Source organism: Colias croceus, chromosome 26 (genome assembly GCF_905220415.1).
Source record: "Colias croceus chromosome 26, ilColCroc2.1".
NCBI lineage: Eukaryota > Metazoa > Arthropoda > Insecta > Lepidoptera > Pieridae > Colias > Colias croceus.
Window position 1 is genome coordinate 6,895,491 of NC_059562.1, and position 26,298 is coordinate 6,921,788.

General features: G+C 32.2%; 1 protein-coding gene across 1 annotated transcript in view; it reads right to left on the reverse strand.

Annotated features, from left to right (window-relative positions):
• Positions 1 to 525: 525 nt before the first annotated feature.
• The window catches only part of LOC123703391 (talin-1-like), a 64,175-nt gene continuing 38,402 nt past the window's right edge, over positions 526 to 26,298 (reverse strand). The window contains exons 34-87 of the mRNA XM_045651319.1: positions 26,103 to 26,224; positions 25,786 to 25,878; positions 25,346 to 25,507; positions 24,801 to 25,008; positions 24,287 to 24,438; positions 24,042 to 24,141; positions 23,807 to 23,878; positions 17,305 to 17,426; positions 17,134 to 17,226; positions 16,759 to 16,917; positions 16,367 to 16,574; positions 15,935 to 16,083; positions 15,641 to 15,749; positions 15,487 to 15,564; positions 15,140 to 15,261; positions 14,855 to 14,947; positions 14,395 to 14,553; positions 13,985 to 14,192; positions 13,697 to 13,767; positions 13,321 to 13,437; positions 12,935 to 13,060; positions 12,451 to 12,555; positions 12,143 to 12,232; positions 11,836 to 11,955; positions 11,426 to 11,544; positions 11,137 to 11,272; positions 10,854 to 11,017; positions 10,542 to 10,671; positions 10,334 to 10,452; positions 10,000 to 10,162; positions 9,810 to 9,893; positions 9,569 to 9,640; positions 9,259 to 9,418; positions 9,005 to 9,117; positions 8,545 to 8,673; positions 8,105 to 8,278; positions 7,676 to 7,818; positions 7,248 to 7,376; positions 7,030 to 7,078; positions 6,882 to 6,919; positions 6,359 to 6,461; positions 5,909 to 6,018; positions 5,648 to 5,772; positions 5,404 to 5,546; positions 4,970 to 5,035; positions 4,606 to 4,717; positions 4,075 to 4,153; positions 3,613 to 3,748; positions 3,123 to 3,209; positions 2,641 to 2,761; positions 2,207 to 2,319; positions 1,644 to 1,734; positions 1,037 to 1,101; positions 526 to 688 (exon numbers count right to left, since the gene is read on the reverse strand). Coding sequence (XP_045507275.1) covers positions 593 to 688; positions 1,037 to 1,101; positions 1,644 to 1,734; positions 2,207 to 2,319; positions 2,641 to 2,761; positions 3,123 to 3,209; positions 3,613 to 3,748; positions 4,075 to 4,153; positions 4,606 to 4,717; positions 4,970 to 5,035; positions 5,404 to 5,546; positions 5,648 to 5,772; positions 5,909 to 6,018; positions 6,359 to 6,461; positions 6,882 to 6,919; positions 7,030 to 7,078; positions 7,248 to 7,376; positions 7,676 to 7,818; positions 8,105 to 8,278; positions 8,545 to 8,673; positions 9,005 to 9,117; positions 9,259 to 9,418; positions 9,569 to 9,640; positions 9,810 to 9,893; positions 10,000 to 10,162; positions 10,334 to 10,452; positions 10,542 to 10,671; positions 10,854 to 11,017; positions 11,137 to 11,272; positions 11,426 to 11,544; positions 11,836 to 11,955; positions 12,143 to 12,232; positions 12,451 to 12,555; positions 12,935 to 13,060; positions 13,321 to 13,437; positions 13,697 to 13,767; positions 13,985 to 14,192; positions 14,395 to 14,553; positions 14,855 to 14,947; positions 15,140 to 15,261; positions 15,487 to 15,564; positions 15,641 to 15,749; positions 15,935 to 16,083; positions 16,367 to 16,574; positions 16,759 to 16,917; positions 17,134 to 17,226; positions 17,305 to 17,426; positions 23,807 to 23,878; positions 24,042 to 24,141; positions 24,287 to 24,438; positions 24,801 to 25,008; positions 25,346 to 25,507; positions 25,786 to 25,878; positions 26,103 to 26,224 — 6,407 coding nt within the window. The 3' untranslated portion in view covers positions 526 to 592. The remainder of the gene's footprint in view (positions 689 to 1,036; positions 1,102 to 1,643; positions 1,735 to 2,206; positions 2,320 to 2,640; positions 2,762 to 3,122; positions 3,210 to 3,612; positions 3,749 to 4,074; positions 4,154 to 4,605; positions 4,718 to 4,969; positions 5,036 to 5,403; positions 5,547 to 5,647; positions 5,773 to 5,908; positions 6,019 to 6,358; positions 6,462 to 6,881; positions 6,920 to 7,029; positions 7,079 to 7,247; positions 7,377 to 7,675; positions 7,819 to 8,104; positions 8,279 to 8,544; positions 8,674 to 9,004; positions 9,118 to 9,258; positions 9,419 to 9,568; positions 9,641 to 9,809; positions 9,894 to 9,999; positions 10,163 to 10,333; positions 10,453 to 10,541; positions 10,672 to 10,853; positions 11,018 to 11,136; positions 11,273 to 11,425; positions 11,545 to 11,835; positions 11,956 to 12,142; positions 12,233 to 12,450; positions 12,556 to 12,934; positions 13,061 to 13,320; positions 13,438 to 13,696; positions 13,768 to 13,984; positions 14,193 to 14,394; positions 14,554 to 14,854; positions 14,948 to 15,139; positions 15,262 to 15,486; positions 15,565 to 15,640; positions 15,750 to 15,934; positions 16,084 to 16,366; positions 16,575 to 16,758; positions 16,918 to 17,133; positions 17,227 to 17,304; positions 17,427 to 23,806; positions 23,879 to 24,041; positions 24,142 to 24,286; positions 24,439 to 24,800; positions 25,009 to 25,345; positions 25,508 to 25,785; positions 25,879 to 26,102; positions 26,225 to 26,298) is intronic.

The window sequence follows — 26,298 nt, forward strand, 5'->3', positions numbered from 1 at the left end:
TGTTGCCTATTAAAATGGCTCTACTATAGTATTATCCTTTATGTATTATTTTAAATTTAATAAAACATGACTTGTCATATTATTAGAAATAATAATCTTAATATATAATATAAATCTCGTGTCACAATGTTTGTCCTCAATGGACTCCTTAAAATTCGCACACCATGTGCAGTTCGATCCAACTTGAGAGATAGGATAGTTTAAACATGTAGGTACCACGGGCGAAGCCAGGGCGGACCACTATCTTAATATATATAAATCTCGTGTCACAATGTTTGTCCTCAATGGACTCCTAAACCACTTAAGCGATTATAATAAAATTCGCACACCATGTGCAGTTCGATCCAACTTGAGAGATAGGATAGTTTAAACATGTAGGTACCACGGGCGAAGCCAGGGCGGACCACTAGTAATTATAATAAATCTACATCGACTCAATGTCAACTGTTTAGTCTATGTAATAACGATAAATCTCACAAATACTTCCGGAGCCATGATCAGGAGTAAATAAATAAAAAACACAGATAATTAATAAAAAATAAATTTATTATAAATCTCTGCTTATAAACTACGATAAAATTGTACAAAATATTTAATAATAATTTCTTCGCACCCACTTGATGCGTCTTCCCCTTTGCGACATGATTTTGACGGACGCACTTTCGGCGCCATTTACAACTTCTCGTATCTATGAATAGGAAAAAAATAATTGAATAAAATTAAAAACAATTATTTTGGTCATTATGAATTATGATCTTTAAATTATTTAATAATATTTCGTATAGATGCGAATCAGTTCAGAAAGGACAATAGTATGAGTGGATAATTTACTCCAAGATAGAAATAGACCTAATAATATTATTATCTCGTGTCAGATTCACTGGTTAAACAATTTTTGTAAAAACTTTCACCGGTTAAAATTATTTATAATATGTTTTATTAAAGATTTCTTTCTGCAATCTTGCAGAAAGAAATCTTCAACAGTGTGTTTATTTATAAAACCTAAGAATTATTACGTTGATAATTGATTACTTACACTAATCATGAGGTTCTGCGCATTCCCCACGAGCATGTTCATCGCTTCTTTATCTTCTTCGCTTCCTGTGGAATATAGTTAAAAATTAGTAAAGGAATGTAAAACATGTTATTGTGGTTTTATGGTGCATTTACATCAAACGAACATAGAGCTAGAGCAAGAGCATTCTCTCAAAATGTAAATAAAAACTCGTATTCAGTGTTGTTCAGTATTAGAACATTGCATAGAATCTTTACGAACGCACTAAGAACAACGAAAGAATGCTCTACGCCTGTTTACACTAAAACAGTTTTATATAGTGAGGTTAGAGAGCACTCGCTCGTTTGATGTCAATGCAACGTTAGAGATATAGTAGCTGTGCCTCGCGATTTCACCCGCATGCATTATCAAGTATTCCTATATCTCATGGTTTATTCTATAACATGTTTTCCTGTAAGTTTCATCAAAATTCGTCTAGTAATTTTTACTTGAAAGAGTAGCAAACACATCCATGAAAAGATAATATGCTAACGTGAATTTTATTCAATTGTAATAAGGTCGAATTTAGACCAGCTGTACCTGATACATAAATTTATAATAATAAATAGTACTTATTGGAAAAACAAACCTTGATGTCCCAAAGAAGAGCCTTTGACTGTGGTCAGCATCTTCAACTGACCGCTTATTGTTATTATTCTTTCACATAGTTGAAGTAAGTTCTGGAAGAAATAAGTAATAAGTAAATTAGGTAATTTTAATTTTCTTGTTGAAAAATAATCGTAATCAGACTGGCGCAGAAGATTATAGGTACATTATACATTCGATTAATTTAAATATTATTTGAGGACAATAATTGCAGATTTCAAATGTGTGCATGTTAATATTTAAAATTATTATGATATGATGATTTTTTAGCTAGTCTTTAGCCAACTTTAGCAAATTGACATCCGATGCGGCCCTCTTTTTATAATTTGGAAAGTCAAAAGTATAGCAGGTACCTACGTATTTTATGTGTTTGATTTTGTCAAGTGTGAATTTAGAAATTAAAGACTTTTTAACGGATTTTAAAGCAATCGTAAACGAATATTATGCATAAATCGCGTTTAAAATCCGTAAAAAAGTCTTTAATTTAGTCAAACATAATAACAATGCTCACACATTAATCTTAGCTTAAAATACATAAAAACATACATTACGTATCCTAATGTCTGTACACTGCAGGGCCAGCTTCCTCGCAAGCTGCGTCACTTCAAGGGACTTCGCTACTATCGCCTTTGATGTTGCTATCAGCTCTCGTTTGCGATCTATAGGTAAATTAATAGAATACTTTAGAATACAATTTTATGTGAAAAACAACACTTTCCGTATTGTATGAAATGTAACAAATTAGATATAAAATCTTCCTACGCTATCGATTGGAGAAAATGGAATGAAAATCGATGCAATAGTTTTTGATTTCATCGCGAACACACACATAAGCGTGGTAAAGGACTTTCAATAGGCTTTAATTCATTTTATTAGGATAATTCATAGGGCAAAATATCTATACACCTATAGTTTGTTTGTTTCATAGTTACTTCGATTTTTGTTAAAGCACTGATAAAACTCAGCATGTGTAAACTGACCATTATACATATGATGTGACAGTTGCGCCATAAGCACGGCCACCCTCTTGGCCACGGCGACCACTTCATTGTCTCGCGCTGACCAATCACGCACCGCCGCGTGGAGACCGTGGGCTGCAGCCTGGAAACACAAGTAGTACCTAAAATATTGAACTAGTTACACAGAAAAGGGCTTGCTACTGAAATAATACAGAATTTAGAATGGAGAAGAGATAAACTATTTGTATAAATATAGACCTGTAGACATCTAGGGGTAAAAGTTAAACAGGTTTCGAACGCACTTTGAATGGATAACCTTGAGTAGGTACCTCTTAAAGTATGACAAAAAGGAAATTTCCTTATTATATATGATGTAAGAAAGAAAGAAATAAAATATCTAGTGGTAACAGCTATTCTAAAATATAAATGAAAATGTTTCCTCCATTCATTTTAAGAAATGTGTATAGTAATTTCAGTAAGTAAAGATTTTAAACGATTCTTACAAAGATAGGCTGGTCTGGCTCTGCTTCCTTCTGGAAAATGGTCTCTCCACCGAGTGCTGATTCGATCTCACCCGTTTTTCGTATTATCTGAAATGTTTCATATTATATTATATTACCTAATTCACTAAAATATCTTAAAAGGAGTTCGTGTATAAGGCTTATTTTAGATTAACGTGTCAATGAAGCTACGAAAGACCTGATAAGTAAATTGAATTAATGATATGTTAATTCAGTAGTGTAATCATTTTAATCAAAAAGTAAAAAATAACGTAATTATCCATCATTTTAATAAAATGTTACGTTCATTTTATTACATTTTACTATATTTACGTCCATGGAACGTCACATTTTATTAAAAAGTAAATTAACTGCTTACACAATGATTACTTTTCATTTTAATTCACCCGAACATTAAATAATGAATAAAACTAATAAATGAAATATCAGAAAATTAACTACAATCATATTATATTTATTATAACTTAGGTACCTCAGCAATCAAATCTGCACGTGCGTTCGCTGCAGCCGATATACTCTTTTTGATGTCAGCTAATGTTTTCTGTAATTCTGGATCTTTCTGCACATTGGAGCTGGACATACCAGCTTCTACCACACGGTTACCGAGCCTGTAACGTAAAAATTTTATTAGAACCTAGTAAGTTATATTGTTCGGTTTAATTTGATAGGGGCATTAATATAGTTATTATGCAATATAACAAGGAACAGCATTCATTCTGGGCTATTTCGTGACGTCATAAAAATAGAATAGAAATAACACAACCATTTTTTTGTAGGTAATTGATACATAAAAGTCATTGAGTGTCTGGAAAGTTCTTTTCTTAATTCGATAGTTTTCGTAATAAGTAAAATTTGAAGTTGAAATAGACATGGCTAAATTGCAGATAATAATATGTTTATGTACACTAAAATATATGTATTCATAGTTACTCACTTGGTAATGATCCTAGAAGTATGTAATGATTTCTGTGGATCGTTTTGAGAGCTTTCCTTGATACGTGCCATTGTTTCACCTGAAAATAAAGCGTTAGAATATATAAATAATTGTAAAAGTTTAGAAGATTAAAAGATTTTCGTCTTTTCAAAAAAGTATATAATCTACATAATGATAAATTAGCACAATTACCACAAAGTATATTAGTGCAATTCGAACATCTCTTGCACTTAATTTATAAACTAAACTTGAACAGGATAATGACATAAATTTATAAAGAATAGAAAAAATTCGATCACGAGGCGGGACTCAAACCTGCATCCTTTCGCGCCATTCCGGGGCGGATGCCTCTCCAACTCAGCCACTCGTGACCCGCCAGAGCGATCGAATTTATTCTATTCTTTCAGTTTTATATGTCTACGTGTTACGTGTCTGCATTTTTTTCCCTTTATACATTTATATTTATAAAGCATTTGAATGCCATAAAACCAAAAAAATCAATTTCAACAGGATAATGATGTTAAATCTCACCAGCAGCCTGCGCGAAGTCCATGGGATCAACAGCACGGTCACAGAGGTCGCGGACACGACTCAACGAGTCTGCGTACTCCAGGACCAGCTTCTTGTAGTTGTCTATCGCCTCCTGTAATGGTAACATAAAATAAAAGCAACGTGGGATGTTAATAAATGAATAGTTAATAGATAATTCGTGGAAGAATCTACGGGAAAAATATACGGTATCAAAACATGTTTCATTAATTGATGACGAAAATAGTTTGTTGCGAACACACAATAGAGCAGAATCGTTATGTGTTAACATGAACAATAATATAATAGATGATTTTTTTTAAATCGTACGCATTGCTTAGCAAGTAAGTGAAATTTCAATCCTTACCTCATCATCAGGTTTCCTTACTGTCTCTTGAACTGCTTTCACTAAAGACGGAGCCAAAAGCTCTACCTGAAAATGGATATCGAGAAATTAGTCCCTATTTAATTTGGTAAACATAATACATATACTATTACAAAAAACAAAATACATATACATATACTATTTAATCAACGTTAAAGATGGTCTTCATTTTAGGAAGTAAATATTTCAAATACTATATTTTTTGAGAATGATATTTTAGATTTTAGCATTCATTTTAGAAAAGAGGCCGAGAGGTTAGGCGTCACCCCGGCAAGGCGAAAGATGAGGATTCGAATCGCAAGGTGAAAATCGTGATCTAGAGTTTCCTATTCTTTAAAAATATTCCCAATCTTTCTTAGATTGTTAGTAGATATTTTTTCACGGTAGGTACGTTGAATATTTTTTTAACATCATACCTGATCACTGACAGTTAGCAGTTCTTGTCGTACAGGCGCAGTGCTGGTGTCGGACACGAAGGTGGCTGTTCTCTTTACCCTGCCCAGTTGTGCCAACAGTTCAGCTATCTTTTTATCAAGGAGGAATTCCCGTTTCTTTGCATCTGGAGAGGACATAATATTAAATTAAATTATCTTATAAATGTTTCATATTAATTAAGGACAAGGACAAGAATTCGAAAACCAATCAATCAGTATATTTTACCTTTCTCTTTATGTATAGCTTCCATATCCTCCAGAGGCTGGTCTTCTAAGAAGTCTTCCACCACTCTGGTCACAACTCCACGTTCCAGCATCTTTTTAAGATCTCGAAGTCTCTCCAGAAGAAGACTGAAAAGAAATTTAATTGATAAATAAAGCACGTCGCTAAAATTTAATTTACATTACCTTTTTTTAATCCTGTGTTTATAACATTTTTCTTTTTCTTTGTAGCATTAAGTAAATTAAAATTAAATTCAAATATTACCTGGCCTTCTCGCTATTGTAAGTTTGCGAGCAATCCTTAAGTAGTTGTTTTGTTTCATGAACAACTTGTAACATTTCTTCTTTCTCAGCGTCTTTTAAGTCTTCACACATCTGTTAATGAATATTGTATAAAATAAAAGTAATATTCATTCAAATTTAAACTCAAACATTTATTCATTCAAATTCATTCTTCTAGAAGCACTTTTGAATTGCCATAACATAGTTTTACCAATTACCACCGATTTGACAAGCAGTTTCTACGGAAAAGAACAGCTGGCAAGGAAGTACGTAGTTGCATTTGAGGCAAATAGTTCAATATTATAACGAGGATTTTAACATATAGACAGGACTTATTTGTAGATTGGCTTGATCCAAAAGCATATTTTATCGAGGTATGTAACGTGATATTCTCTGATCTGTCATGTTCGAGTAGAGATGAATTGATAATTACCTTGTCACCCATCTCGATGACATGCTGTGCTGCATTTATAGCAGCGGCTTTAACATCGGGCTTGCAACCTGGGTTTTGCAGCCACTTATTCGTTAGCTCGATCCTGTAAATAAATAATTTAATGTTCAGCTTTCAGGTGTAAATGATATTTCTATGTAAAATAATAATATTACAATTTATTACGAAATTTCGTCAAGTGTTCGTTTTTCAAACGTAAATAAAACAGTATAGTTTGGGTATGGATTTTGGAAAGAGAAACATATTAGATACTAGCTTACCGCCCGCGGCTTCGCCCGCTTTCTCTAAAACGATTTGAGATTTAAACTATCCTATCTCTCAAGTTGGATCGAACTGCACATGGTGTGCGAATTTTATTATAATCGGTTAAGTGGTTTAGGAGTCCATTGAGGACAAACATTGTGACACAAGATTTATATATTATATTAAGATAGAAGTTCACAGCACACGCGTTTTGATAAAGATTGTATTGTTATCAAAAAGGAAAGCTATGAAGTTTACTTACTGTATTTGAAGATTACTCTTTGGTGGCGCATCAAGTTCCTGGAATAAACAAAATACGATTTTGAACAATTCCTTGTAAGTATAAAGTATTATTTAAATCGGCGAGAAGGATAATTATTTATGATTGTATTATAGTAAATGGTATTTACCTCTTTCGTTGATTTTGACTGCACAAGTTTCGACTTAACCCCTTTGTCCCTGAAAAATAAAACAAATATAAGATCGTTTTTATGCATTAAATCTTCATCATCATTATCAGCCTAAGTACATTTGTCATAAATAATATTAAAAAATTCACAATAAATAATATAAATAAATTTACAAAACAAGTTAGTTATATTATAAACTTTGCAACCTAAATGCCTACCTGACACAATTCAGCAAAGCTTCGTAAGCCTTGATCACATTGTCTCTGCCGTACATCACCCACGTCATCACCTCTTCCTCTGATGATGACACTTGCTTCACCAGATGTGATGTGTTTGATAGTAAATTCCTGATAAAGCAAAAGTTGTTATTTATTAAAAGACATCAATTTTAATTTAGATCTTCTCATGTGGATTTATTGCATCTATAATAATAGAGTTGTTATTTTCTTGAAATATTACGTCTTTTTTAAAGTATTTTCGCAAATCGCATCATACTTACTGCTTCTTATTTTAGCAAGCAATTGTAGGCATGTTATATTCATTATTCATGTTTATACCACTGGGCGATTCCAGTTATATCTACAGTTACTATGTATTTAATAAGTCTCAATATACATTTTTTATTAAGTTATTAATTGTAATTTACCTTGCGTTATCAACAATTTCTTTAACATCTTGACGTTTGCTTGGCGAATCATCCTGTTTCGGTAGCGGCAGGCGGTTGATCGTGAAGTTTATCCTTTGAACTCTTTCTAACACTCTTGCACTGCTTACCAGTACATCTTTACTCTGAAATGAAAATAAGTTTACTATTACTAGAATAAATTATAAAATGAAATTTCTTTTTTTTTATTCACCTTTCTTTACGGTACAGTAAAGTTTTCACCAAATTTTCTAGTAAGTATAAAGATAAAATTACATTAAATGCTATTCTTTCTGTGTTAGGAAAATTGATACTACCTACTGGTATTAAATTGTGTTTTGATTTGCTCTTTTATCCAGTTATATTTTATTTTCTGAATGAATCTCAATGAAGTTACAACTTTCAAAGTTTAATCAATAATTAATAATTTACCTTATACGGAGTTGAATGTATGGCCTGTTGAAGTTCACTTATTGCTGGCTCTATTTCCTTCGAGAGTTCCATAATTTTGTCACTGTCTTCTTTGTTCACTTTGTGACAACAATCTTCAACAACTTCTAAGTATTGTTGAACATTCGTACTTAGAGCTGTGTTTAAATTCTTCACCTGAAATTAGTAATAAGTATTGATATTTTTCATGTAACTTAGTTTTGGCTGTAATATAAAGTATTAGTATCAGTAGTAAATAGTAATATACTAGCTTGCCTAAATTGATGTATTGTTCTCATTAATAATTATTTTCATCTTCTATTTCAAATATCTTCAAATTCATTTGTTACCTATCTTAAAATTAAAATTCTTCCTAATACCTATTTTATAGAAGCAATATCACACCAAAAAATATCGTAAGCAAAAATTATGGGGTCACTTACCAGTCCAATGTCGTTTGTGTACATAATTTTGGATACAACTTCTTCAATACTTTCTGTTAAGTTGGCAAGTCTGTCCTTATCCACTAGTCCTTTCTTTGCCACTTCATCGTCATCTTCAGAGATTGATACCTTAAATTAAATATTTATTATTAGTTATAGTTTAAATAAAATCGGTTAAAATCGGCTGTTTGGTTTACATCTTTTAACACCTTGTATGATACTTTAAATTTTTTAATTATTGAAATATTACGATTAGTTTAATTTCTGTGATGTCACGATGTGTTCTATTGCAAAGGATTTGGGAAATTTTTAGAGATTTTTTTTTAGTTTGGAGCAGAAAGGCATGGGTTCGAATCCCGCTTCGTGATCGATTTTTTGCTTTCCTTTTTGATGATTTTTTTTAATACTACACAAGTAAAATTTTCTATAGGATTTGTCACTTTTGAGTCATTACACTTACTAGATAAGCAGAATGTGCAGCCAGGCTAGCGCTGGTGCATGCTGCAGTGGATACATAACGTAGTGTCGTGATGCAGTCATTACGGGACATTAGATCTTCACTTTGTAATTTTTCTGTAATTAATAACAATAATTATGGTCGGGATTTGTGGTAATTATGTTAATTTTAGAACGAAGCCAATATTTTTAACAGCCCTGTAAGACTCGCATAAGCCCAAGACAAGACCGACGAGATTACAGTACTAAACCACTTACGTATAACATCCTGTTGAGTGACCAACGCATCTACACACTCGGCAAAACCGAACGCATACCCCGGCTGGTCCGTGCTGACGAAGCTCTGCTGTAGTTGTAGGTTCCTCTGCAGCTCTGAACAGTCACGCTGGGCTTTGTCCAGGGGAGAGACTGAACGAGCCTAGGGAGGATTATCATTATTTTAATTTAACAAATAATATTTCTAGATGTTTACAAGAACTACATTTACAAACATCTGTGGTTTTTTAATGTCGATTAATATTGAATTCAGGTAATAATTCTATGTTAATAGAAAAGTTATTAAACTTACTAGTTTGTTAACAGCTTCGCTGAGAGCTCGACAGGCGTCCTGCAGTTTTCGTCGGCCAGCTGGGTTTTGTGCCTGTAAAAATTAATGTTCATTTAAAAAACCATTTGTATCTACGTACACAACAAGCTAGGAAACTAGGAAACCATTTGAATGATCTGGATAAAATTTATACCGTTCGTGTAATTCAACTAAACAGAATAGATACCTAGATCTTGAAGAAAATTCGTGCGTCCAAACTTACCGACTCTGACGTCTTCAACAGGTGATAAGTTGAACTTTTCAGTTCTTTAATACCTTCTTCTATTTTACTTTCTTGTATTATATCCTGTAATTAAAGTAAGTTTTATTCGTTGAAAATTAAGTAAGATTTCCAGTGATGTCTCTAAAGTATTTAATGATAATATAATAATTTCTCCTATCACTTTGTTTACCTTATTTTTCATAGATTTAGCAATAGAAGCAACTTCAGCAGCAGATGCAGCGACGCAATGCACATTTCTGGCCAAATTTTCAGGTTTCTGAGAACACTCCACCACAGCACCTATTAGAGTATTCAGTTTTTGTGTCTGTTGGTCGAATTTGGCTTGTATTTCCCTGGAAATTTTTATTTTTAATTAATTGCAATAAAATACAGGTTCAGAAAATACAGAATGGAATATCTTAACTTCAAATGTGTAAATGTCTGAGTTGTATTATTTTGGGTATGCAATATTGTTTAAAATATCGCTACCCTTGCGTTTAAAATAAAGGTGAAAGTGAACTTACTTTTCATCACCAGATACAAATATTTTTTTATTCTGGAATAGATTGTCTAAATCACTTTCATTAACTGTTTGTACCCCTGGTTTTGTGTTATCAACTCCAAGATCAAACGAATTCAGTTCCTAAAACATTCAGAGAGTAATATTTAAACATTTATTTGCAAATAAATGATTAGAGATTCAAAAGCTTTTGATAAAATCTAGATCATAACCTGTTGGATTTCTTTAGTAATATCGATGATATCATCGTTATCACCCTCTTGCCACGTTGCAATTTGTCTGCACCGCGTGTGTGATAGCTTCTTTAGTAAGTTGGACAAACTATTGAGATGTTCTGAAAGCCTAAAACATAGCAAATACATTATTATCTCTTGCTTCTTTAAAATATTATTATATTTTTGTACATCAATATGTCGATTAACAAGTTGAGCCCCTATACCATGACGGCCTTTAAAAGAAATTTTAGCACTATTTTATAAAATTTCAGACATATTATATTTTATAAGATTTGACATTGGACTTACCTCCTTCGACTGTTACTATCTTTAGGTGTAGAAGCTTCCAATTTAAGAGCGTATTGTGTTAGTACTTGAGGCAAGTTGCTGTCTTTGCCAGCTACTATTGTTTTGAAGAGGGCCGTTTGTGCGTCTTTAACTGCTTCCTTGCCTGCTTCCTGTAGTTCTTTATCCTGTAAATGTTTATCGTCTTTATTATATTTAATACTATCTAATACATAATCACTAGCTAACGGTTTTACAGTTCTAATAATTAAAACTATTTTATCGTTAATTCCAAATAAAATCTTACAGATTGCTCCTCTTGGCCTGATTCGTTTTGAACATCCAAAAATTCACGAATTTTCTCTTCGGTCTCGAGTAAATTCTGAAGATTTTCTTCATAATTAGCGGCAGCAGCTGATGATATGCTGCTTTTTGTTGCAAATCTGAAAATATATTTTATCATGTAGTGTTCTAGAGTTATAAAATTTATGTGGTTGTGTCACATTTAAAAATAATTGATGTCGTAGTTAAACATATTGTTGAACGAAAGCTCAAATTAAATCAATTGCTTTAATTAGAAATTTTATTGGACATACCTTAACAAATCACAAGTGTTAGTTAATTGTCGATGTTTCTCACTGAGTATTTTCTTGGAATTGTCATCGTGAATATTTTTGATGGCTTCTTCTATAGCACGCACACCATTATCACAATCCTAAAATATAATATTATCTTCATTAACAAATCATTTTCGAAAAAACATAAATCTCGTAAAAAATATATAAGATCTGGAGCGAATAACTCTAGTTTTCGTGAATTTAATTATTTTTATGACATTATAAATACGTATTACTTATGTATGTAAATATGCATGCGCAAAAATCGTTAAGTGTCTTCGTCGTGCTTAGGTGTCACTATTTTATGATGCATCAAGAACATACACCTTTGCATTTAAAAGTAGTAATAGAAGGGAACAAAGCCATATTTTACAAAGTACTCAATATACCGCGGCAAATTTTTCAATCAACATCATGTTATCAATAACGCTATCGTCTGTACGTAATTCTTGGGGATTCGATAATTCTTCAGCGTTGTATTTTATTTTTTCACATTCGTCTCTTATGTCCTGAAAAATATTTGAGTTGGTTAAATTTACGAACTTTCGTACAATTTCTCTTGTCGTATTAGCTTCTTCTTCAATTGAAACGAAATAATAATTTATTCAAATATGTAATTATATTAAGTAGATGCAGATTTTGAATGTGATTAAAAAATATCACTTATACAGTATAAAAAAAAAAGTATCAACTTACAATGAGCGCCTTCTTTCCATGGTCAGGATTGATCGAAATGGTCGCTGTCATTATATCATCAGCAGCTTCAGTAACATCTTTTACATAGTCCTATAGATAACAATTATGTAATAATATTTTGTTAAAAATATCACAATTTCATAACTTGAGCGATCAAAGTATACGTAATTATCAAAGCATTTTCAAGTCTTTTCATTTCTTTTCATGTATTTTTCGATATTCTATTCCAAGCGTTTGGTAAAATAGTTTAACAATTAGATTTCGTTTTACACCATTAATTGAAAAGTGTCTAATTTCTAAGTAATTACCATTAAATCTACAATGTTGCTCTCTTGTCCATTACGTCTTGATTGAAGACACGCATGCTGCAGATTTAGAATAACGTTTTCTAATTCTTCTCGTTTCTTCAAATCCTGCAATAATTCTTAATTTATATTAAACTTATCTATTATCTTACATTTCGCTGCTCCTGTTATTAAACAGCAATAATCCTATTCTGAACTAGCAATTAATCCATACTAATATTATAAATGCGAAAGTAACTCTGTCTGTCTGTCTGTCTGTAACTAATTTGCATGAAATTTGGTATGGAGATATTTTGATACCCGAGAAAGGACATAGGCTACTTATTATTGCGAAATATGAACCACGGGCGAAGCCGGGGCGGACCGCTAGTATTTAATAAAAGTATCTTAAATATTCTGTAAGAATCCAGCGAATTTTTCTTTAAAAAAAAAATCTCAGTTTTACTGCACTTGAATGCAATTTAACTAAATATTTAAAGTATCTTACATTAGGATCTCTCCTACATCGAGCATTCGTTTGATCCAAAGCTTTAATTGCAGCTTCCAGTTTGTTTTTAAGAGCCATCTTCGTTTTACTTTCTTCTGGTGTAAGATTTCCTTGTTCGATGTCGTGCTAAAATATACATATATAAAGTTATTCATAGTTATTGGTTTTTCTGTTTTATTATGAGAATCTATATTTTGATAAATGTTTTAAATACGTATAAATTATATGCAGGATTTCGATATCACACCACGAAATAAATAAATTTATCAGGTTAAATACCCGCTGCGACAGATTTAGATGTTATATTAATAATTATCTTCTCCATTTTAATGTATACAGCTTGATTCTTCAGTGATAAGTTTTTCAATAATTGAAAATTTACTTACTGTAACAGATTTGAGTATCTTTGATGCTAATTCTCGTAATGGAGTATCTTCAATTATAATATCTTCAACTAGTTGTTTGTCAGCCTCGGGAGTCTTTTGCGAAGATTTGTTGAGTGTCTAAAAATTGTCATGTGTTTTTATAAATGGTCAAAGTTATATGAATGTTAATGTTAACATAAATTTATATGAATATAACAATAGTTTGGGAATTTATACATAAAAATTAGATATTATAGTGTGCTTTAAAGTTGCTTTGGTTTAATGTTTGAACTATTGATTCTTTTTTGTATTATAAAAGAACCATATTTACATTTTGTTTATCAGTTATTACTTTCTCGTATATTCCATACAAATTATTATTAGAAAAAGTAGTTACCTCTAGTATCTTAGGATCGATCATTTCAACCGATTCATCAACAGCCCAAGACTGTCGTGGTGTTCTTGATTCTGCAAATAAATGAAATGTAAAATTAATTTTATCAACATGTTGTTATAATAAATCTTCATAATCATCTTTACAAGCAAATATGATGATGATGTTTTCATCTTCATTGAAGTGGGACGATATGGATCAAATTGACGTCGAATCTTAAACCACATATAACAACTACAAATAAATCATTCCTTAACCACCTGTCGTAATAATATCAAAATTAGTACTCACTAATACATTGGCAGGTATCCTTTAGCTTCTCCAGTTCTGTTTGTAGCTGTAGAAGGTCTTTATCCAGTTGTTCTCCAAGCTGCTGATGAGGTTCCTGTATTAATGGCTTCCAGATGGATCCTAGGTCATTAGCAATACGAGATACTCTATCGATTGAAGAGTTTAATGCTGATTGGCAGCGTGCATCTTGGATACTGGGGGCAGTTATCTGGAAAGTTATAAAATAGGAAATTTTCTTCATATACTCTTATTGTGAACAATTTCAAAATAAAAAATCGCGTCAATTCAAATTTGTTGCATTTGTTAGTAAGCCCAAGAAAGTGTCTATATCCAGAGTCAGCTAGTTTATCATTTAATTAGTTGTCTCGAGCAAATAAAAAACACTTAATTCTTTTTATATAAATCCTTACCTGCGCATTGGTGAGCAGCACCTGCGCAGCATCAGCCAGCTTCACTCCCGCTGTGTCGAGCTGCTGCGCTTGAGCTGGGTGCGCGGCCTGCGCGAGGCGGGACACGCGGGACAGCATCAGTGACGCTCGCTCGCACGCTGAACGAGCCATGTTTAATACCTGATGGAAATTACGTGTTTTATGATCACCCTGTTCAGAATAAAAGAGTAAAAAAAAATCAAGACATTGTTCACACACGGCACGATCTGATCCCATACTAAGCTTTTCGCTTGTATTATGGAAACCAAATGGCTGATTAACTAACATAAACACACATTGATGGCTGACCCGTTTCTAAAATTTATGAATAAATGTGATAGAAATTACGTGTTTAATGATCATCCTGATGATAATATCTAGACGACCACAGTACCTTTTCAAAAATTTAGCTTTGAAATCAATACGTGATTATCAAACATACCTGATTCTCTTTGTCCACGTCATTGTTAGAACTGAAGATGTAGAACAGTTTTCCTGAAGAGTTTGCGTATTTCGATGCAGCTTTATTCAGTCCCTGAAAATTATCCTAATTATTTTAACACGATTTATAATTTTTTAGATCTGGATCGTCACTTTTTTGCTGTTCTTGTTATTTGTTTTCCATTAATTTTCAATAATAGAACATTTCTTATTGTCTCGGTCATTCATATTTATCATGGATATATAATTAATTTGCTTTTTGCTGTTTTAAATTTAATAAACGTACCTCAATATCTTTAGCTTCTACATTGCAACATATATCATGACTGGCTTCACACAACGACTTGGCTTCGTCAATCACACTTTGTAATGTGGATTCATCGACATATTCGTGCATACACAGAGCATCTGTAACAAAAATATTCTATTTTATGTTTTTATATCCTAGTAAATTAAGTATTATTTACTAAAGTTTAATTTTATCTATAGTTAGTTTAGTTAAGTTTATCTAAAGTTTAATTCTTATTCTATTCTCTTTATCGGCGTGGTTTATATTTTAACAGCGACACAATTCACAGTATCAGCCTCGATAAAAATACATATTTTTAGCCATTATGTATTCATTTTCCTTACCTTGTACAATATCGGATGTAAGTTGAGAAATGTTCTTAACAATGTCTTCTGTTGCTTTGTAGTCTTTATTGTCATCGTCTGAAATAAAAGTATGAAAAGTAATGAACCCGGTAATTCTCCTTTCATTGAAATTACAACTTTTGAATAAACTAACCTGATAAAGCTTGCACTAATAAAGCTGTACTCTCATTCATATGCGATAATTTATCGAACAGTCGCATTTTAGTTGGCCATATGCTTTTCTTTTCAATGCATCCTTGGTCCTGAAAAAGTGTAAAATAATTATTTTGTATTTTAGGTAGATTTAATATCAGTTATCACGGTACGCTGCATTGTTGTTAGAGCAAGTATTGTTGTTCGATAATAGTCTTTATGTCGTTCATCAATTAAGTTGATAATAAAAATACGAAAATGAATTAAAAAAGAAGAGTAATAAAACACTACATACGGCGGTCATGGCGAATGAACTTTGTACGTCTGGTGCTGGTAATTCCCTTAATCTTTCTCTGGAGCAGAGCAATTGAGCTTGTTTAATTTTATCCTTTGCTTCTGAAACTGTTGACAGAAGTTGTTCTCTCTCTGCGTTTACTTCGTTCACTGGAATAATATTTTGATTATTTAATAAAAAAATTAAAAAGATGCATTAGGATTTTTATTTTCCGGTAAATTATAGTGGAGAAAATTAAATTTTGAAATTTATGTAATATAAAGTAAAAAAAAAGAGCGTGTGAGCCATGCACACGTGTCAGAAGTGCAACTTATTTGGCAAGATTCAAAGATACTACAATCGTCGCTTTACTCCATGACGTGACGGTATTGCCATGACGTGACATTTTTTTACTTTCAACGCGCTTAAAGAAGTTTCACTTCAATAACTTACTGCTATTGTCTAGACACGCAGCTTTGAGCCTTTCCAACGAAGCTTGCAGTATATCTTTGTCCCTTTGCAATTTATCTTGGAAGTCTGGTTTATCCTCGACCAATGGAGTCCAAAGAGTCTCCAAATCTTTCACCAGGTCGGAAAATTTATCCGTAAAGGATATCATCGCTGACTGACATTCGGGATCATAGATGGTGGGTCCGGTCATCTGTTTAAAACAATATAATAAAATTCATTTTCAATATTAAGTAAATTGTTCTATTTTTTTCGATATGGTCTTAAAATATCTTAACATGAAAAATAACCCTTATTTTTCTGTGTCTTTTTAAATTAGTTAGAAGGACATTATTTTCTATCAATCCTTTATAATTACTGGTACAAATGTTACTAACTTGAGCTGCAGTCAGGAACGTTTGAGCAGAATCCACAATTTTAGTGCCAGCGTCATCAAGTTTAGAACCGTCTTCTCCACCGACATTTTTCGCGAGATCGTAAACCTTTATCAGTAATCTAGACGCATCTTCACAAGCACCTCTAGATAGATCCAATATCTGTAAGAGTATCATAGATATAAATTATTGCTTTTCTTTTCAACTCTAACATTTGCCAACTTATTTTAAAGTTACTACGTTGCTAAATATTACGATAAAATAGCGTCCTCAGAAAACTAATGTCAATAATATTTTGTTCGTTTGGTTTTGCGAGAGAAAGTAATAATGAGTTTAATATGGTTTCTCATATTTTTAAAGTAAACCAGTAATGCATACCTGATTTTCCCGCCTTGGGTTTGCTCGAGGATTTATAACATAATACAGCTTTCCTGATGAATTGGCGAAATCAAAGGCTACTTCGTTGAGTTGCTAAACAAAACGTTTTTTATTAAGTTTTAAATTGTACAATTTTAATTTATATGAAAATTGTAATAACATGACAATTACCTTAAATTTATCATCTTCTGCACATGCAATTAGTTCTTTGCTCGCTTCTAGCATGCCTCTAACATTTTCAGATATTTTATCTTGGTCCTTATCATCCAGATGTGATTCAAGGCATTTTGTTTCTAAAAATGTATCATTTATGAGATATACAGGGTGTCCCAACTTAGAATGCTCAATAAAACCTAAAATTACTGTTAAATTACAATTATTTAGCATTGTAGTGTATGTGAGTGAAAGAGAGGGAAGTATTATGTCATCTCTTGCGCACATGCAACGGTGACACCGCTCACACAGCTCAGTTGGCTGCAGGCGGTCGGAGTGAGAGGACGTGTGCGTCTAAGAGCCGATAATAGGGAAGGATATACACTACATTTTGGCGACGAGGTAAATTGGGAATAAATGTAAGTAATTTTTTTTTTATAATAAAAAAATTACAAAACAAAAAAAAAGGGAGGAAATAGGTGTGCTGTGATAACTATTGAACTAATTATATCCACAGTCGAGTTACATCGAAGGGAATATTAAAGTTAATAATAATATACACACATACTTATTTCAAGATATTTTGTGCCGCTTACATAAAAAAAAATACCCGCACAAAGTAGATAAATAACATGTGCGTGCCTTTCGAGAGGCCACCGCGCCGTAGAAAACGAAGGTTTCGTTTACATAAAGATTTAGCAAAACCTCTTAAATAATTGTAGCCAGAAGGATAAAGTAGGTGTTGTAAATTGTTTCTTGTATACATAACTACACTGATACCAATGCATACGCGGGCAGTCTTTATTGCTCGAGCGTATCGTGCCTGTATGATAAATACACTGTACAGTGTACGGGTATACAGCTAGCGTCGTCCAGTATGTACTCACGTAGTCATGCATAGGACTGTAACTGCGTTAAGCGAGACTAAATGTGATATTTTGTTTAGTCGAGGTTGTAGATTATTATTTTGGGACATTTGTTTACATATAAATTTATTAATACTGATATGTAAAAACCTGCTTAGAGGATTGGTTAAACATGATTAAATGAGCTAAGAAGGTTCGATTCCCGATCAGCTTAGAATAGATTTGTCTGGTTACAAAAATATAATTATACCAAATACCCACTTATATCTTATTTAATTACTCGATGTGAAGTTGCATGAGTATTATTTAAGATTATTCATTATTGCTTAAAGAAGTAATTAATGGTTATCATGCAAGGAACGTAAGTTTCCTGGACAGGCTAATATAGTAACATTATGGAAGTTCTGATGTATGTGTTTCGATGGTGATGTGGACCACGACAAGGGATTTCTAAAGTTGTTGTTGTTAAGCTATAATGTTACAAGATGAAGCCTGACAAAAAAAAGGGTAACGCCCGTGTACCTACTTACTTTGAAATGTGCTACCAGATGATGCCTGGTAGTACAGGAAAAAACGGGTGATGCCCGTGTGTACCTTGTACTGTGTTACCAGATAATGCCTGGTGGTCAAGAAAAATCGGGTGACGCCCGTGTGTATTTGGTAATGTTATACCAGATGATGCCTGGTAGTACAAAAACAAAAAATCGGGTGACACCCGTGTGTATTTTGTAATGTTATACCAGATGATGCCTGGTAGTACAAAAACAAAAAATCGGGTGACTCCCGTGTGTATTTTGTAATGTTATACCAGAGGATGATGCCTGGTAGTGCATAAACAAAAATCGGGTGACGCCCGTGTGCACTTTGTAATTTCATACCAGATGATGCCTGGTAGTCGTAATATAATTACAATACAGGTGATGCCTGTAGTGATGAGATACGGGTGATGCTCGTATAAAATGTTTATATTTTGGGTGATGCCCATATTGCGAATTCATGCGCTTAAATACGCGATTTAAAAAAAAGATGTGATAGTTAGTCATCATTTCATAGTGTTTCTTCTAAGATGGATTGTATCTTCGAAAATACTTACGGTTAGTATTGTTATCCAAATTAAAAATGGAATAATACAATTTTAAGAGTATAAATAGTAAATGCTAAAATATTTACAGTAGTTTTTGTTATTCATAATATCTAAAAGTGACTTAATATTTTCATAATTTCGTACTTAACAGATTTTGTTTAACAAAGAAAGAATAGTCATGATGGTAAAAAAAAAAAGTGATAGTTCGTCACCATTTCACAGTGAAGTATTGTTCGTAAGATATATTGTATCTTCGAAAATACTTACGGTTAGTTAGGATATCAATCCAAATAAAAAATGGAATAATACAATTTTTAAGAGCATACAGTGAATACTAAAATATTTACAGTAGCTTTTATTATTCGTATCTAAAAGTGACTTAATATTTTCACAATTTCATAGCAGACTTTGTTAAACAACGAAAGAATAATCATAATGATAACAATACCTAAAATATCTGCGACTGTATTGTACATTTAACCGACAACTATAAAGTTAGACAGGTTAAGTGATAATATAATAATCATAAACAGGGTAAGGTAATAAAACAATGAATATTCGAAAACAAAAATAAATGGAATGAGAGACATACAGAGTAGTCTCAATATTCATTATTTCAAACTAGCCACCTGGCAGACGTTATGCTCTTTCGCCCTTTATCGGTTCGTTAAACGAATTGGAATATGAATATTATCCGGATTGGTCAAGCCGATACGCCGCGCGCCGAGGTTTGAGTTTTACACTTAGCAACATATTTGGCTATTCATTTTTATTGTATATACTATGTGGCGTTGTAGGTGAGGTGGAAACAAAAAAAAATAATAATAAGAACTACTCACCATACAGTCGACAATTAATATTTTAGTTAATTAATAAAATAAAATACAACTATCAGTAACAATAAGGGTCGTGGTGTGCCTAGGTCCAAACCTTCCGGTAGGGCTCTTACCGATATAGGTAAGATGGAATGCGCGTCTCGTTGCGAGGGCCAGGTGGTAGGGTGTCTTTAGGGTTGGTCGCTGAATTCCTTCAACAGGAATTAAGGAGTCGAAGCAAGCAAGACGTAGAAGGATTTCCTCAGCGGCAATCGTAGCAATGTCGTACTACTACTGAAGATGGGTCTTAAGCGGTATGTAGCAGCGTATGAGGTTCCTTATCGGAACGTGGCAAGGACGCGACAATTCCCTACGCGGGAACGTTGCAGCCTGCAGGTATTTAGAAGCTTTCTAAACGGAACGTAGCAGTAGTATAACACTACTCCCTCAGCGGAAATGTAGCACCCCGGTTTGGGGTTAGGTATAACACACAATCATTACAATATGTTGGAACGTTGAAAACGACTTTTACGTAATTTATACAATAATATACCGTGAAAGACAATAGTTGGACAATAGACATTTGCATAAAATATGAATCGTTAATTATTGTAGATAAAAATTACTTTGATAGATAGTGTATAGTGACAAACAACCTGTCATCAAATATACACTTAAAATATTTAGATAAATAATAAAGGTCAATTTCAAGACGAACATTTAATGTAAAATAAAAAAATGGCATATATACCACATCATACCGCAAATATTGGTATATGCAAGGTATATGTAAGTACCGTGCATGGTAAAATCATACACCATGTGCATCTAGTTATTACTATATTAATAACGTCTGTTTTTAATTTAAAACACCAATTTTATTATAGATGAGAAGATCAGCAACACAAACACCAACGTGAATAGTATTATAAAAGTCAATACACTAATAATCTTATTTACAAGTTTAAAAAGTTATTGAGAATTTAATAAGATTTACAACGTAGTAATTCATATAAAATCCAAGTTTTAATGGTGGTTTGTAAGACTGGTCTGATTTCATATTCATAAAGTACTTACGTATGTCCTACACTCAATTAAGAAAAACGTTAAAGATTTCTTGTCAAAGCAAAAAAAAAATGTATTATCGCGAAAAGTTCACCATTCGTGTCTTAGTCAGAATATAAATTCCAAGTATTAATCTCTACAATAGTGAGTGGTAGTGGTATTGATTTCGAAATACAAAATTGAATATTGTTTTGTACATTCAAGTTAATTAATTTATGCAAATACTTATATAGTTATAGGTAACAAAGTTTTTATTGATTGTTACAGTTAAATTTGTATTATTGATTGTTACAGTTAACATTATACAGTTAAAAAACAAATTATGTATCCAACTACTTATTTTCAGACCATTAATGTGTGATTAATGTCTAGCCAATAATTATTGTCATTAAGTTATCTTCTTCTTTTTCAAGTGGCTATTAAGTTGTCAAATATACAAATACAAATGTTATCATAAGCACAGACTAATAATAATATACCTACTACGTGTCTACGTATACATCATAAGTAACAAATAAAATAAAAAATAAAAATGTCTTCAAAAAAATGATACATTGTGATTCGTTTTAGGTACGTTACATTAAAATTAAATTTTAAATATGTGTTATTAATGTAATAACCATACAATGAACAACACCGCGTGTGTGTTGAGGTTACAAATATAAAATAAAATTAAAAGTAATAATTAATCACGCTTTACTAAGATATAATATATTCATTATTGTATTGTCAATAAATTGTTGTAATATTGTCACTGAAGTTAAATCTGTACGGTTTGGATAGGTCATTAGCGAATCGAAAAGAATCGGTTGCATACAGTCATACGAACATACAGGTGAAGCTAAAAGCGGTTCAATAGTCAATGTCACAATAAACTACTATGATATTGTACTGTTGCAGAGCAAGCTCCACAATGCCTATAATTCTGTCAGAGTGGTTTATACCCGAAAGTTTGTATTTAAATAATTGATAATTATGAACCTTAACATTGTAATACATGTGACATTTTAATATTGCGTGACCTATCGGAATTTATAAAATTAGGAATTCAAATGCGAACCATAAATACATGTTTCTGTATGAATTAAATATTTTTAATGCGCTATAAAAAAAAGGCTGCCACTTTCTAGCCTCTAAACTATCACCAAAAATATATCATAAATCACTTTATTGCGATATGAAAGAGAGACGGACAAGCAAATAAATAAACAAATCTTCCCTGTGCCTAAGGATCATATTATGATAACTTGTTGTTGCTTAAATAAGAATAAATAATGAACCAATTAATATGTTTGGTTAAAATTTTGCCGTATAAAATTTATTATATTATTTAGGGTACAGATAAACATATTATAATACATTCCGATTTTATTAGGCATATTGAAATTTAATTAAAATTGAAACATATATTGTTTTAGTAACGAAGTACATATAAACAGAATATAGATATTAGATAAAAACCGAGCATTTAAGTATGTACCTAGTCTATAGGCATTTTACTTGGTAATAATTGTACCGAAGTTTTACTTAGATTGTTACTAATCCAATTATAAGGTCTTTTGCAGCTATTGTTTAATAATAATTTTTATATGTGGGAAAACAGTGGTTACTTAAATGGTGCAGATGCCGGTGCAGGTAAAGTGAATTAAATTTTGCGTCAGAAGAAGCAGCATTCACCTCTTCTAAATGACCTGGAGTGCGTCATGATAAATAGTGAGGAAAAAGACAGATGATAACCTATGTTAGTTCCACATCAACAAAGTAGTGCAATAGTCATGTAAGGAAAAAATAAAACAGGTTAAGTTACAGTACCTACAGGTACAGTACAGGATTTAGTCAAAAGTATAGTTAAGTTACAGAAGGAACATAGCTCAAACATTATACCTTACATATACAGTAAGTTACTGAAAACGATTTCGTTCCATTGGTTATTAAATAAATAATGACTTAATAAACTTAAATATAAGTTTACAACTTATTCATGATAGATTGTCGTATACTTAAATAAATTGCCATTATTGTTATTATAAATACCTATGTAAGATGTTACATTTCTATGATTTTGAAGGAGCAACTATGTCTATATATTCTTGTCGGCTCTTCTCTGTCGAGACGGCTTTCCGAACCAATGGTAAATTCATATTTTTTCCTTATACTGACGATTTTAAAACGTTTCCGGACGAAGTCGTTGATGAATGAAGGTTTGAGTTTGAAAAATTATTGATATCGATTTTAATACATATATTATTGTAAAAATGATTATAATTTGAATATACATATACGTATTGGAAAAAAAAAATGAAAAGGAGAGATGTTGCATATAGATAGAATTATATTACTAGGCCAGGTGACACATTCTACTCTATCGCTGGTATGGGCGGACGTGTCCCTGAGTTGTGTGTACTAACTGATACTGGTGTTTAGGTATGGACTAGCATACCCGAATGGAACATTATATTTTATTTTATTTAATAAAATTAATTGAAAAGAATTAAAAAATTTCTAAAATAAAGGAGGGATGTAGTGTATGTGAGTGAAAGAGAGGGAAGTATTATGTCATCTCTTGCGCACATGCAACGGTGACACCGCTCACACAGCTCAGTTGGCTGCAGGCGGTCGGAGTGAGAGGACGTGTGCGTCTAAGAGCCGATAATAGGGAAGGATATACACTACAAGCATGATTAATTTACCTTTTACCAGGACTGGAGTAAGTTGGGTAATGGTGTTTATGGCGGCGTTGGCTGAGTCGTAATCGATGTCATCTAAAATAGCAATCAAATTTTTCACATAAAAAAGAACAAGAAATAATTATATGTTAAAAACTAAATATTAAATTTATTATTTATTAAGACTATCCAAAGAATAGTATGCAATTGGCTTTTAATAATTAGTCCTGTGTATATTGTAATACAATTGCTACAATACCAGTAGTAGCACGAAGCAATGATGCGATAGCCGCATTTAATTGCGCCAGTTTTTGGGATAAAGATTGCCGTAAATTCTCTGTGTCACCATCGTTCTTGATCTGAAAAAAGAAAACATTAAAATAGTCATTAGATTAGATGCATTTTGCAATTATTAAATAGGCTAGAATTTAAATACTTTATCACGTGATGGTGAGCAATACCGTGTAAGCAGAAATACAATAAAAATATAGTTGAAGAACATACTTTGTTTCTTGTTTCATTTCCAAAGTGGGCGTTACTTTGCAACTGTTGTTCTGCTTCCAATAAAGCTCTTTTAGCGGAGGACAAATTGTCTTTGAATTGTAGTTTTTGTTCATGTTTCTCATCTGGTATTTGACTGTCGCCTTCAAATTTATCTGTATAGAACAAAATAGAAAGATAACCTCAAAGTTTAACTTATTCGATTATACTCCTTCTAGAAGCACTATTGAATCGTCATATCATAGTTTTACCATTTACCACAAAATGTTTCAATTATTGAAAACGTGAAAATAGCAACCTAATATCTATAGGTACTAATATTATAAAGCTGAAGAGTTTGTTTGTTTGAACGCACTAATCTCGGGAACTACTGGACCGATTTGAAAAATTCTTTCGGTGTTAGATAGCCCATTTATTGAGGAAGGTTATAGGCTATATTTAATCACGCTACGGACAACAGGAGTGGAGCCACGGGGTTGAAACCGCGTGGAGCAGCTAGTGTTGGAATAAAATTTACCATGTGAGTAAGCATCCTTCAACTTATCCAAAGCCTGAATGAGGTCCATACTCTTAACAACCAATCTCTTCCCAAATTGTTGGCGACTGGGATGGTCTACCACAGGCTTGTAAGCGATGGCCAGATCTTGTACCGTCGACGCTACCTTTTCACATGCTGTTGTTAGAGTATCTTGACAACGTGCTTCATGAATTGTAGGTGCGGTTATCTGATAATTAAAATAATTTGCAACATTAAAGTTCAGCCTGAATAGTTTATCCTTTACTGGTAGCCTTAATACTAAAGATTAACATTCTGTCACTTAAATTGAAGTAAAAGAAGGAGAAAAGGAATTAATAGAGTGAAAAGAAAACATGAATGCAGTCAAAACTCGAAATATTGTAGATTTTATGTAACAAAAATGAATAGGTATTGATCTTTCTTGATTTGAAAATCAATGTCCTATATGTCTTATTCAATTTTATTTAGTTGAATAGATTCAAAATATTGTTTTTTTGCACAGAAACCTGTAATTGATTTCCAATCATTTTATTTAAACAAGTTACCTCTGCGCTGGCAATTAGTTTTTTTGCAGCATCAGCACATTTCACACCTGCATCGTCTATTCTCTTAGCTTGTTCATCATTAGGCACTACTTTGCTAAGTTGATTAGCTTCCTGCAGAAGAACTGTTGTCTTGTCTCCTACATCCTTGGCCAATTTTGTTATCTGTTGAGAAAATTGTGAAGTCTTTAATTCCCCAATGTGTTTATTTTTTGTTCTACGATTATAATTTATTTTCGATCATTTTTCGCGTTTAAATATTATGTTTTACCTATTATAATATTATTGTGTAGTACAACTTTGCAATGGTGTTTGTGTATTTTAATTCTGTGTTTGCTTTTTGTAATATGTATTTATTTGTACTTGATGTAATTGATTAAAAATAACAAAGTCACTAGTACTGTGCTATCATCTAAATGTTGATCGACATTAATAATAATTACCTCATTTTGTTTCCTTGAATTGGCACGAGGATTGAACACATAATATAGTTTCCCAGAAGATTTTGCAAATTCCATCGTAGCTTCATTTAAATCCTGAATAAAAAAAATTAAAAACAATTTACTTAGTGGACTTGTTTTTCAGACTCTTTTATTTTAAATATAATTAAACAACCTATTATTAAAGAACGTAAATCTATCAAGGTGAAATGCGCGAAATTTGAAAAAAAGAATGTCATTTCGCTCTGCTGGTTTTACAGACCTCTTAATAATAAATTGTAAAGTTTTACTATAGCATTTTAATATTTATCTTGTTTTACCTTGTTATTATTATTTTCTGCACTAGCACAAATATTTTTGGTGGCTTCTACCATGGCTTTAAGGTTTTCCAGCATTTCTTGTTGCGTTCCATCACTCATATAGGATTCCAAAATTCTTGCATCTGTAATGTTATCAGAACTTTGTATATTTTGATAATTTAGTTTTTATAGCGATACTGAGTAGGAAGAGAAGTTA